Below are 12,956 nucleotides of genomic sequence, written 5' to 3' on the forward strand. Positions count from 1 at the left end.
CCAGTTTTCAGGGTTGAATTATTATCTCTTTTGTTCCCTCAGAGTTTACAGTGACCATCAAAGAAACGTACTGCTCAGTGACAGACCTTGTGCCAAATACCCAGTATGAATTTTGGGTCACAGCTCACAACAGGGCTGGCCCAAGCCCCCCCAGCGAGCGTGCAGTGTATGTGACAGGTAATGGGCTACTCATTGCCTATAGCAGGGCTTTCATTCAAGGGGACACAGGAGTCATGGGTTTCTACACATGGCAGCCTGCTTGATTTCATTTGGAAGGGTAGGAAGAGCTGTGTATATTTTTTTCTTTTATTTAATACACCAAATCTACATGCCTAGTTTGACAGTGACATTTTCTTTTCCCTTTTTTTAGAGACGGAGTTCTACCTAGGCTGGAGTGCAGTGGTGTGATCTCAGCTCACTGCAACCTCTGCCTCCCAGGTTCAAGTGATTCTCCTGCCTCAGCCTCCCAAGTAGCTGGGATTACAGGCATCTGTCACCACACCTGGCTGATTTTTTTTCTTTTTTTTTTTTTTAAAGTAGAGACGCTGTTTCACCATGTTGGCCAGGCTAGTCTCGAATTCCTGACCTCAAGTGATCCGCCTGCCTTGGCCTACCAAAGTGCTGGGATTACAGGTGTGAGCCACCATGCCCAACCGACAGTGATCTTTTCTGATGGTTGGTCTCAAAATATAAAAAACTCCTATTCTCGGTCACACTGACATTTGAACCTTGCAACCATCTTCTACTCCAGAAACATCTGGAAGGGATTTCCTGGTTTGCTTATTGCACTTAATTTCTTTTGTGGGAGGAAGAAGGTGGCTGTGATGTTTGTCCTTGGCTCTGAACCAAATGGCTGGAAATGAACACAGCAGTGGTTCATCTCTCCCTTTCTCCCACATTTAGCGCCTTCTCCCCCCATTATAAAAACCAAAGAGATAAGGAGCTGTGAAGAGGCTGTGCTCATTTGCTGGGAGTCTGGGAACCTGAATCCTGTGGACTCATACACTGTGGAGCTGACCCAGGCTGAAAGTCCAGAAGCCTCAGGCGTAACTGAGTGAGTCATAAGGGCATTTGTGGGGCATGAGAGCCCTGACACCTGACACAGTGACGTGGCTTAGGAAGTATATGTAGTCTGGAGAGAAGGTTGTCATTTTGATACAAGGAATCTCAATTTTTGCTTGCTTAGTCTTCACGAGAAGCAGCTGGAATGCTGTTACTCCAGGTAAATGATGTATGAATAAGTTGGCTGCACCTCAGGTTTTGTTGTTTTTTAGCTCAAGCAAGGTTTCCCATTTATTCATTCAACAAGCATTGAGTGCCTGGGTGGTGCCAGGTCCTGGGCAAGGCACTGGAAACTAGATGGACAAACGTCCTGCCCTACTGGGGCTGACAGCCTGGTGGGGAAATAGACAAAAGGCAAGAAAACTAACCAATGTGTAAAATATGCAGTGCTAGGAAGGAAAAAGAAGTGTAATAAAACAGAGAATGGTGCTGGAGGTGAGGATCCGCTTTGGATAAGAACATGTTTAAACTGAGACCTGAACAGACGGGAAAGACTGAGCCCCAAAAAACAGTGAATGCAGGGGTGCTCCGGGGAGAGGGGGCTGTATGGACACAAGCCCTGGGCAGGAGTGAGCTTCATCTGCTGGAGGAACTAAAAGACCCACCTAGCTGGAATTCAGAGAGGAGAGAGTAAAAGCCATAAGGTGAAAACAAGAGACTGGAGCTCAATGTACAAAGAACATTTCATCTACCATAGAAGACTGTCTGGAAGCTCATGCTCACCCCTCATTCTCAGAGAGTTGGAGGGGTTCACAAATTGATAAGGGTTGGGCTCAGTGACCACAAGAGCTCAAAGAACCTATGAGTTCACAGCAGCCTACGATGGAGGAGGCATGGATTTACCTCTGGTTTACAGAAGTTTGTGAAAAGGGGTGAACCAGCCAGGTAGGCCAGCAGCAGCCACCAGGACCAGGGGCTCCCCTGCTATGGAGCACAGGGGTGCACTGACCTGGAGCTGGAGAAATGAACAAGGGCTGGTGTCAACTGTTAGGGAGGCAGATTCTTCTGTGCTAAATGTCAGGCTTGAAATGTGGCCATATGCCACCCATCCATCTGTTCTAGGTGGAATCTGCTTGTCCACAGCCACATGCAGGCTGATCTTGGTAATCCACTCTGGAGATACTCAGGGTGTTCAGTGGTTCTGGCCATCCTAACGGTTCAGGTTTCCTTTGCAATTGATGTTGATGCTTTAGGAGCACTTGACACCTGGGACCAACTCACAATGATGAGGTCATCAGAGGGCTGGTCAGTAACCTGAGAGGTGGTGCATATTCTTCCAATACAAATCCAATCATGGGGGCCCACTGCTGAAGAAAAGGCAAAGGTCCTTCACAGGCTCTGGCCACTTCCTGCCTCTCCAGCTCCTCCTGTACCAGCTCTCCTCCCTCTCAAGCTCCCGCCACACTGGACACGTTTCAGTTCCTCCTACTTTTTGTGTTCCTTCCTGCCACAAGTGTGGCCTTGGCACATGCTTCTCTTGTGTAGGAGACCCCTCTGTCCCTTTTTCATCTAGTTACCTCTTCAGCATTCTTCAGAGCTCAGCTCAAAAGCCATCCCTCCCCCGCCACTATACACTATAGCACACTGTCACTTTGTCATGGTTACCATCTTACATTCCTTCCAGTGATTGCCTAATACCTCTCTTCCCATCTAAACTATAAGCCCTATGAGGGCAGGAAATACGTTTGGGTTTTGCCAGGGCTACGGCATACAGTGCCTGAAATCTAAGGAGTTTAGTTAATATTTATTGATTGCATAAGTAAAAGTGCCTCTCTGGCCCAGAGCTGCAGGCTGAAGATAACCTGGACAGCCTGGCCTCATCTGGGTGAGGGTGTTGTATTGGTAAATGGGCATCATCCTAAAGATTTCTCTTGCCCACTGGACTGAAATGGGGTTGGCAACCGCAGCAATATAGACAGTGGGAATTATGGGCTTGTAGTTCTGTATAGTACAATTTAAATAAATTGGATTATTTCCAATAGGCAGCTGTTCTCAGGGGGTTAATATAGTTAACCCTTTCAGCTCTAGTCAGAATTGTTTGTTTATGAACATGAATCAAGGGCCTTTTTTTTTTTTTGAGAGAGTCTTGCTCTGTTGTCCAGGCTGGAGTGCAGCGACATGATGATCTTGGCTCACTGCAACCTCTGACTCCCAGGTTCAGGCAATTCTCCTGCCTCAGCCTCCCAAGTAGCTGGGATTACAGGCACCCACCACCATGCCTGGCTATTTTTGTATTTTTAGTAGAGACAGGGTTTTGCCATGTTGCCCAGGCTGGTCTCGAACTCCTGACCTGAGGTAATTCACTTGCCTCAGCTTCCCAAAGTACTGGAATTACAGGCATGAGCCACCATGCCCAGCATTTTTTTTTTTTTTTTTTTTTTTTTTTTTTTTTTTGAGAAGTCTGACTCTGCCACCCAGGCTGGAGTACAGTGGTATGATCTTGGCTCACTGCAACCTCCACATCCCAGGATCAAGCGATTCTCCTGCCTCAGCCTGCTGAGTAGCTGGGATTACAGGCACCTGCTACTACACTCAGCTAATTTTTGTATTTTCAGTAGAGACAGAGTTTCACCATGTAGGCTAGGCTGGTCTCAAACTCCTGACCTCAAGTGACCTCCCACCTCTGCCCCCCAAAGTGCTGGAATAACAGGTGTGAGCCACCGCATCCGGCTGAACTGAAGGCCCTGTGGGCCCAGTACTGTACTAAGAATAGTGGCACTCAGCCCTGATCTCAGAGACGTTATGACCCGAACAGACGGATGGAGACACGCTGGATTCTTCTGCATGCATGCTCCATGATGCAGTGTTAGCCATATGCGAACTGTGGTGCTGGGTGCCTGGGAAACCAGAATGAGGGGCTTGGAGGGGAGACAGCCACAACACAAGAAGTAGCAACGAAGTGAGAAAAGCAGACCAGAGTCTGTGGGAGGGAATATGGAGGGGGAGTCAACACTCCTGGCTGTGCTGCTGTTGAGTCAGAGGACAGGGGTGTAAGAGTGAGTTACACCTCCCAGCTTTGAAAGGGATGCTTGGTGCTTGGGCCCGGGTGTCCTGGCCCCATTCTGACTGCAGCTCTGCTTCCTTGTACAGGTCTGTTGTGGGCATCCCAACTTGTGAATCTCTGGTGCAGCTGCAGCCGGGACAGAGCTACATTATCTATGTGCGAGCCCTCAACATGGGGGGCCCCAGCGTGAGGAGCAAGCCCGCTACAGTCCACACCATAGGTCTGTGCCCCAGGTCACGCAGTCTCTGAGACCCAAAGTGGCCACTCTGTGGCAGACCCAGTGCTGCTGTGACTTCGCTGGGAAGCTGATGAATACGCACAGATACAGACACATGGCAAGTCAGGCCAGAAGGAGTTCAGGGATGATAACCTTGTGGTCCCATTTGACAGATGAAGAGACTGAAGGCCCAAGTCACATAGTAATTTGGTAGCTGGGCAGACATTAGAACTCAAGGCTTTTCTCAATGTCCCTCTGCTGAACCAGAGGCTGGTCACACCAGACCTGAGTAGCCCAAACATGTCATATTATATCTCACACATTATGTGTGGGATGGGGTCTTTATGAAATTCCCAGAAAACGCCATAGGTCGTGGCTCACCTTCCTGTTCCTACTGTCAACCCAAGCATCTCTCCATTCAGAGGGCAACTTAGATCTGGCTGACCAGCCTCCTCCTATCTGCCTGGCCCTAGTGGGTGCTCACATACCCTACTGCAGCTTCTTCTCCCTTCTCACCTGCCATATCACACCACGGAACCATGACATCTCATGTCCAAATCTTAAGTTAGCAGAGGCATCACCAGAAACATTCTACACATCTGTTGTCCCGGCACGGATTGATAGAGTACAGCCAATTCTTGATTACTCAGAAGTCTCTGAATTTGTTTATTCAAATAATTTTGTTCAGAGATGGAGTCTAGTTGCCTTGGCTGCAGTGCAGTAGCTATTCTGAGACACCATCATAGTGTACTGCAGCCTCAGCCTCCTGGGCTCAAGCAATCCTCCTGCCCCAGCCTCCCAAGTAGCTGGGAATACAGGTGCACCCCACCACACCCAGCTCTCAAGTAATTTTTGTTTTTTGTTTTTTCAGACAGGGCCTCACTTAGTCACCCAGGCTGAAGTACAATGGTGCAATCTCAGCTTACTGTAGCATCCACCTCTCAGGCTCAAGTGATCCTCCCACCTAAGCCTCCTTAGGCTTAGGGACTACAGGTGTTCACCACCACAACTGGCTAATTATTTTTTAAAAATTTTTATAGAGACAAGGTTTCGCCACGTTGCCAGGCTGGTCTTGAACTCCCGGATTCAAGGGATCCACCCACATCAGCCTCCCAAACTGCTGGGATTACAAGCACGAGCCACAGCACCCAGCCAAATAATTTTTTGAGAGTATTTATCAGAAATGTAAATAAATGGGAATCAGAGAAATATATATATATATATGTATGTAAGTATGTATGTATTCAAAACTGATCCTTGCTTGGGACTAGGGAGTAGGCAGTAAGTGTCATGCGTTGTGTTAGTTGCAAGGTGGGAACATGCCTCCCCTTCATATCAGCTCATATGGCAAGTGAATTTTCCAGCAGCATCACATTGTGAAAATAATTGTGAACAGCTTGATGGTGATGTTTGAACTAGGGATTGAGACAGTAAGAAGTGAGAGAATGGGAACTTAAGACCTTGACTAAGAGACAATAATGGAGAATGAGTTACTATGTTCTTAAAAACAGGTATTTTTTAACCAGATAATTATTTATCAGATCAAGGGCCACTTTTTTTTTTTTTTTTTTAAGGAACAGGCTGGCTGTATTGCCTAGGCCAGAGTGCTGTGGCTATTCACAGGCATGATCCCACTACCAATCAGCATGAGTTTTGACCTGCTTTGTTTCTAGCTAGAGCCAGTTCACCCCTGCTTAGGTAACTTAGTGGTCCCCTGCTCCCAGGAGGTGAACATATTGACAGGGAACTTAGGGCAGACACGCCGTCCACATTGCACAGTATAGCCCAGAACTCTTGGCCTCCAGCAATCCTCCTGCCTCAGCCTAGAGATCCCACCTCAGCCTCCAGTGTGGCTGAGAATACAGGCTTGCAACAGCACACACAGCTATCCTGTGCCACTTTTTGATGGTCTTTGTTTTAATCATGATTTGGGGATGACTCTAATCTACTTCCTTCTCCCCTACTGCTAACTGCAAATCAAATGAATCATTAAGAAGTCCCTCAATTCCTCTGTCCTTTGGCAAATAGGTTAGAAATTATTATCCATATACAGGCATTACAGCTAGAGGTGAAGAACACAGCCTGTGGAATCAGAAAGGCTTGGGGGTCAGTTTCAGTTCTATCATTTGCCAGCTGATTTCTTAACCACTCTGCCTCCGTTTTCTCATCTACAAAATGGAAATGGTAACACCTGTTTCTAAGGGTAGTTGTGAGGATCGAAGGAGATACCAGGCACACAAGACTCCCCAGTTGGTGTTAACTGCCATCCTTGTTAAGGGGACGGCTATTACTAGGCCAGGTCCAGGCTTAAGTGTGTCCTACAGGAAGCTAAGGTCACAACACCCCCTCCCCTCAGTGGAGAAAGCAAGGGATTAACTGCGGGTCTTCTGTGTGTTCCTCCTCCCACAGGAAGCTATTTTCGCCTAAACAAGGACACCTGCCATCCCTGGCTGACAATTTCTCAAGATGGACTTACGATCCTACGAAGTGAAAGGAGTACCCCCACCAGGGAGCCACCACCCAGCGACACCCACTTCACCAGGTACTTTGTCAACAGCTCACAAGGGCATTCTGTGAACTTCCCAAATGTGCACTGTTATTCAGGTCAAATCTGAATATGGCACGGAGGCAGCCTCAAGGGAAAAGGAATTCCAGAAATGAGTGAGGAGGGAGGAGCCTAGTGGGGAGGGGACCCAGAGGAGTGTGGGCAAAAGAGGTCAGGCAGGTGAGGGCAGAAGAGCCCTTTGGAAGGGCAAGGTCCAGGGAGAGTGCGGGCTCCTGGGAGGAATGATCCCCGGGTCCTAGGCTACCAGAGCTGCAGCAGCCAGAGGTCATGAGGGTAGGACAGGTATTACAAGCGGAGGATGTCCAGGTTCTTAGCGTTCTGAACAAAGAATTGGACAAAACACACAAACAAAGCAAGGAAAGCGGCTGGGCGCAGTGGCTCACGCCTGTAATCACAGCACTTTGGGAGGCCGAGGCAGGCAGATCACCTGAGATCAGGAGTTTGAGACCAGCCTGGCCAATGTGCTGAAACCCTGTCTCCACTAAAAATACAAAAATGAGCTTGGCATGGTGACCTGCACCTGTAATCCCAGCTACTTGGGAGGCTAAGGCAGAAGAATAGCTGGAACCCAGGAGGCAGAGATGGCACCACTGCACTCCAGCCCTGGTGACACAGTGAGACTAAAAAAAAAAAAAAAAAAAAAAAAAAAAAAAAAAAAAAAAAAAAAAAAAAAAAAAAAAAAAAAAAAAAAAAAAAAAAAAGAAATAATGAAGTAACAAGAGCAGAGATTTATTGAAAATGAAAGCACACTCCACAAGGAGGAAGCGGGCCAAGCAAGCGGCTCGATGGCCGGTTTACAGAATTTTCTGGGGTTTAAACATCCTCTAGAGGTTTCCACCAGTTACATGGTGTACACCCTATGTAGATGAAGAGGCTAAATTGAAGTTACAAAGTCATTTATTCGGTATACACTCTATGCAAATGAAGAGGATGTTTCCTGCCATAGCTGAAGTACAAAGTTATTGACTTGGACTTAGAAGGTTGGGGTTTTTCCATTTAATTTAGTTCTATAAGTCCTTAGGTTCTCTGCCCCCAGACCCTATTCTGCCTCTCAGGGGTCATGCTGTGGGGTAGTGGTAGAACAGAAACAAGGACCCAGGTCTCCCAACGATTAGCCCAGTGTTCTTTCTCCTGCACTGTGGTTCCTTACAGCAAAACTCCTGATGGAAAACTGGCCATGCAGTGAGTCTGTTCCAAAGTTAGGGGAAACCATCATTGCGCTGGTGCATGATCTGTGGGCGGGGTGGCCCACCAAAGAGGCTGGCTGGCTCTCCAGTTATTTCTAGAACTTAGTACACAACACATGTTGAAATTACTTATATATTCCTTACTTCTTTCCAAAGACTTAACAGACAAAATAAGAGCCAAATATAAAATGCTGAAATAGAAAAATCAAAGCAATGGTTAAAAAGAAAGGACACAGGTTAACTTCAAGGGCTAATTCAGTTTCTACGATTAAACGTAAATAAGGCCTCTCAGCTTCCTGGTATCCAAGGCAAATAGTTCTTGGTAGGTTGATTTTAGAGTCAAGAGGATCTTCGAAAAAAGCAAAATGGCTCTCCTATTAGGGTTGGAAGGCCCACTGAGGGAAACTATCCAGCCCCGCTACCTGGGTCCTGAATAGTCCCCTCAGCTGGCTCTTCCTCTGACCCTGGCTTCCTGCTGGCCTTTTTACTGCACATGGGTTAAGCACCTACTATATGCAAGTGTTAGTGTGAACTAGCAGGTGGAGAGGAAAATGATTTTGTTCTTTCCTCCTCTGCCTTTTCAACCCAGGTTTGTGCAGGTGTAGACATGAGTAAGAAGCAATAAAGGTTTTGCCTGACTAGCACCAAAGCAACGTTTAAAGCTACTCTCATGAGCATTGTCACAGGCCCCTCTGACAGCAGCTGTGGGCCCCAGGCAGTCCCCCTCCCTCCAGGGGTGCCTCATTACACTTCAACCTTTGCATCCAACACAACTCTAGCATCTTTCTGCTGAGGTCTCCTTGACCTTCACAGGAAGCCCTCTTGGACAGGACCACCTCAAAAACAGCACTAAGACAGCATCCCTGTGGTGGTTTCCAGTCACACCTGGTCCTGGAAAAACACACAATCTTAGATGAGGCCACCGCTACTCACTCTGTGTGTAAATAAAAAAGCTCTCAGGGCAGACAAAGCCTCCAGCATCTTCAGCTTCAGCCCTTTGGTTTTGCACTGAAAAGCTGTGAACCCAGTTTTTGGCTCTCTCCTTCTAAACTTCTGCCTAGGAGGTCTACTTCTAGCATCTCACCATGAAATACAGGAGTTCTTTACACCTGTCGTTTGGTTCTTGGCTTTTGGGGATCCAGCCAAGCTGGGTGAGAGAGTCCTATTTTAATAGCCTGTTGCCAGTATATCTGTTACCCGGTGAAACATCATGCTCTCCTCGGGGAGAAAGAGATGAAGATACAGTCCCTGCTCACCTAAGACTCAGATCCAAGTGGGGGAGACATCCGTGCAAATGGCACACATACTAAAGGTAAGGCAGATTTATGGACAAAGCATTGTAGAAGCCCCAAGGACAAAGACTTGGAAGGACAAAGACATGAAGGATAAATAGGAGTTCTCCAGGCCAAGAAGGCAGATAATTGCTTTGTACATATACATATGAAAGAGGCCAGAAAAATCATGTTTGGAGAAATATAAAGAATTTAGTATGTCTGCAGTATACGGTCCATGATGAAAAGAGGTGGAAGATGAGGCAGGAAAGTCAGAGAAGGTCCAGAACAAAAAGCAAGTTTGGATTTTACCCTCTATGTAATGAGAATTATTGGAGGATTTAAAGCAGGGGAACGAGATCAGACTTACATTTCAGAAGATTCCAGTGCATGGTAGAACGTGAGCTGGGGAGGGAGAGGGAGAGGGAGAGGGAAAGGGAAAGGGAAAGGCAGATGGGAAACAGAGACCAGAGAGGAGACTTTGGAGGAGACCTGACTACACAGTAGGGTGGGTGAGAAGAGCCAGTGGAGTCAATAGCTGTTGAGCGCATAAAACCAACGAGTCTAGGTGGTCACCTGTTTAAAAGGCAACAGAGAGGGAGATGAGACAGGGACTATCATACTGCCATATTTATAGAATGCTTACCAGGTGCTAAATGTATTTCATCTCATACAATCATCCTAACAGCCCTGTGAGGTCTGTACTATTATCAATCCCAGTTGATGGATGAGAAAACTTAAAACACAGAGAAGTAACTTGCCCAAGAGTATAATGCTATTAAGGGTTGAAGTTGGGATTAAACTAGAAGGTAAGCTTGTAGCTACTGCATTATTCCCATCTTAGTTTTCTGCCAATGGGTACTGGGCAGATAATGAGTCTTTTTTTTTTTTTTCTTAAAGATGGGGTTTCACCATGAGATAATGAGTCTATTAACCAAAATGGAGATGTGAGAAGTATGTGCCCCTCCCCACTACACCCCAAACTTTGGTAGATAAGAGGGGTGGGAATATGACTATTTGCATTTTGGGACATTCTGAATTTGAAACAACAGGTGGAAATGTGGGTCTGGAGCTTGAAGCAGAGACGGGCTCATTTTATAGATGAGGTAACTGAGTAGAAGCTGACACGCAACCTCCTTCCCAAAGCTTTGCTTGGCAGTAAGAACTTGGGGTTTGAGAGTAGAGAGATTTTAAACTGAACAAATCTTTCTAGGGATGTTGGGGGCACATACATTTTGGTTAATGTAGGAGTCTCCTGAAGAAGGCAGAACATTCACTTTGGAGATACTAATTTGATTTTTACTGAAAACCTTCCTCTGTTCATACTTTACTGGTATAGAACAAAATGTAACTCTAACCTTTGTCAGTATAATTGTTCCCAGTGCAACCTTGCAGGTAGATTTTGATGATTTATGAGGAATCTGCTATCTTGGTCTTCTTGGGCTGGCCCCTGAATTCTTGTCTTCCATCAGGAGTCATCCCTAACATGATGGCTACCTCAAAGACCTTCCATGTTCATTTTGTACCATAAGCAAGTGCTGGTGAACTTCAAGCTTATGGTTCCCTTGACCGTGCTGCGTTGTGTATTTTCAACCCTTGTCTTCATGAACGAGTGAGCCAAACCTTTTTCTATAGAAGTCCCAAACATTTTAAAGGGCAAACAAAGCTTGTTGTTGGTTTAGTGCCTCCTGCTTTTCCATTACCAAGCAGTATCATAATCTCTAATCTTCAGCATCAGCCCAATGAGCTTTGAGAGCTAAGGGTGCTTTACAAGTGTCCAGAAGCACCTACCTCCTCCACCTTCGTAGACCACTGACTGATTGATCCCAGCAGCTGGCGTCACTGACCTGCACAGCCAGGCTTGGGAACCCTAAATCACACATGCTTCTGCTTTCTAAAACCAGGTGTGTTGCTGTCATGGGAAATCTAATTCCAGTCCAAGGGCACCATTATTGGGAGGTGGAGGTGAATGAGCATTTGGACTACACAGTTGGTGTGGCCTTTGAAGATGTCCCTAAACAGGAGGATCTGGGAGCAAACTGCCTCTCCTGGTGCATGAGGCACACATTTACATCATCAAGGTAAAGTAAAATCTGGATACTCATGATTAAAATTTGCTTTTGAAAGATTACAGCAAGATCTTTTCACTAGCAATAATTAAGACTCACATTTGTTTTACAAATATTCTAAGATATTTCAAAAGTTGCTGCCAGCCACTTTCCCTAAAGCCCAAGTAAAAGGAGAAAGAGCAGCTTTTCTCTAAATTAAAAATAGCTAATATTTATGGAGAATTATGTGCCAAGTGTTCTTACATGCATTATCTCATTTACTTCTCATGAGTGTATTATCTCATTTTTTTTTGTTTGTTTGTTTGTTTTTTTCTTTGGGACAGAGTTTCGCTCTTGTTACCCAGGCTGGAGTGCAATGGCACGATCTCGGCTCACTGCAACCTCCGCCTCCTGGGTTCAGGCAATTCTCCTGCCTCAGCCTCCTGAGTAGCTGGGATTACAGGCATGTGCCACCATGCCCAGCTAATTTTTTGTAGTTTTNCCAGGATGGTCTTGATCTCTTGACCTCGTGATCCACCCGCCTCGGCCTCCCAAAGTGCTGGGATTACAGGCTTGAGCCACCACGCCCGGCCTATTATCTCATTTTAAAAATCAAAATGCTGGTTACAGTGGCATGGGAGGATCGTTTGAGCCCTGGACTTCAAGGCCAGCCTGGGCAATATAGTAAGACCCTGTCTCTAAAAACACAAAAACAAAAACGAAAGAATAAAAGAAAGAAGACCACACATCACAGCAATTAGATCATCCAAACGACACGGATTTGGAGCTTGGATTCAAACTCAAGCAGTCTGGCTCCAAAGACTGCATTCCTAACCACTCAAGTGATTGATTTTTTCATTTCTATTCATCTTTACTATTAAGCCAGTACAGTTTGCTTTGAAGCCCCCGTTCCATCTTTTTAAGTAAATCTGGGCAAGAGGCTTAGTGGTTATGGCTAATTCTGGTTTGTTCCTGCGCTGGGCACTCTGTCTTTACACAGGGAGTAGTTCCCTTTAGTGGGAAGAAAGTCTCATGAAGCCCAGGCCAATGAATAAACTTTCAGATTGAGAAGGCCATGGTTACAGCCTTCCTTCAGGTCAAAAACCAAAAAACAAAAGAACCCACACTGCTTTCCCATCACCCCTTATAAAGTGGGGCCTCTGACCCTCTTTGGTTTGATGAATCCTATTAATGTTTATCCAGTGTTCTCTGTCCATGATCCTTTATCATGGTTATTTACACATTACATGTCATGCCCAAGCATAAGTGGGAAGACCAACTTCCCCCGGATAATAGATGGGGACTCTAATGAGCTCTACTAAACCTCAGACCCAGTTTGGGGAATGCAAGAATTACTATACACTGAGGGAGATACTTTATATGCGGATTCTGCCTGAACTAAGACTAAAAATCGAAGTCTCTTCTTTAGAAAGGCAAGAACAAGGGACAGAGTAAAACTGAGAAAGCCTAGGCCAGGCGCAGTGGCTCACACCTGTAATTCTAGCACTTTGGGAGGCCAAGGCAGGCAGATCACCTGAGGTCAAGAGTTCGAGACCAGCCTGACCAACATGGAGAAACCCCGTCTCTACTAAAAATACAAA

At 46.1% G+C, this 12,956-nt stretch overlaps 1 protein-coding gene and 1 pseudogene across 2 annotated transcripts in view; one reads left to right on the forward strand and one right to left on the reverse strand.

Annotated features, from left to right (window-relative positions):
- FSD2 (fibronectin type III and SPRY domain containing 2) overlaps nucleotides 1-12,956 on the forward strand; it is a 54,830-nt gene that overhangs the window by 38,801 nt on the left and 3,073 nt on the right. Inside the window, exons 8-12 of the mRNA XM_017502268.2 lie at nucleotides 43-177; nucleotides 904-1,054; nucleotides 4,153-4,286; nucleotides 6,693-6,825; nucleotides 11,212-11,388. Of these exons, the coding sequence (XP_017357757.1) occupies nucleotides 43-177; nucleotides 904-1,054; nucleotides 4,153-4,286; nucleotides 6,693-6,825; nucleotides 11,212-11,388 (730 nt within the window). The remainder of the gene's footprint in view (nucleotides 1-42; nucleotides 178-903; nucleotides 1,055-4,152; nucleotides 4,287-6,692; nucleotides 6,826-11,211; nucleotides 11,389-12,956) is intronic.
- Nucleotides 1-12,956, reverse strand: part of LOC108285239 — a 29,566-nt pseudogene that overhangs the window by 4,649 nt on the left and 11,961 nt on the right. The window lies entirely within an intron of this gene.

Source organism: Cebus imitator, unplaced genomic scaffold, assembly GCF_001604975.1.
Source record: "Cebus imitator isolate Cc_AM_T3 unplaced genomic scaffold, Cebus_imitator-1.0 Scaffold295, whole genome shotgun sequence".
Classification (NCBI taxonomy): Eukaryota; Metazoa; Chordata; class Mammalia; order Primates; family Cebidae; genus Cebus; species Cebus imitator.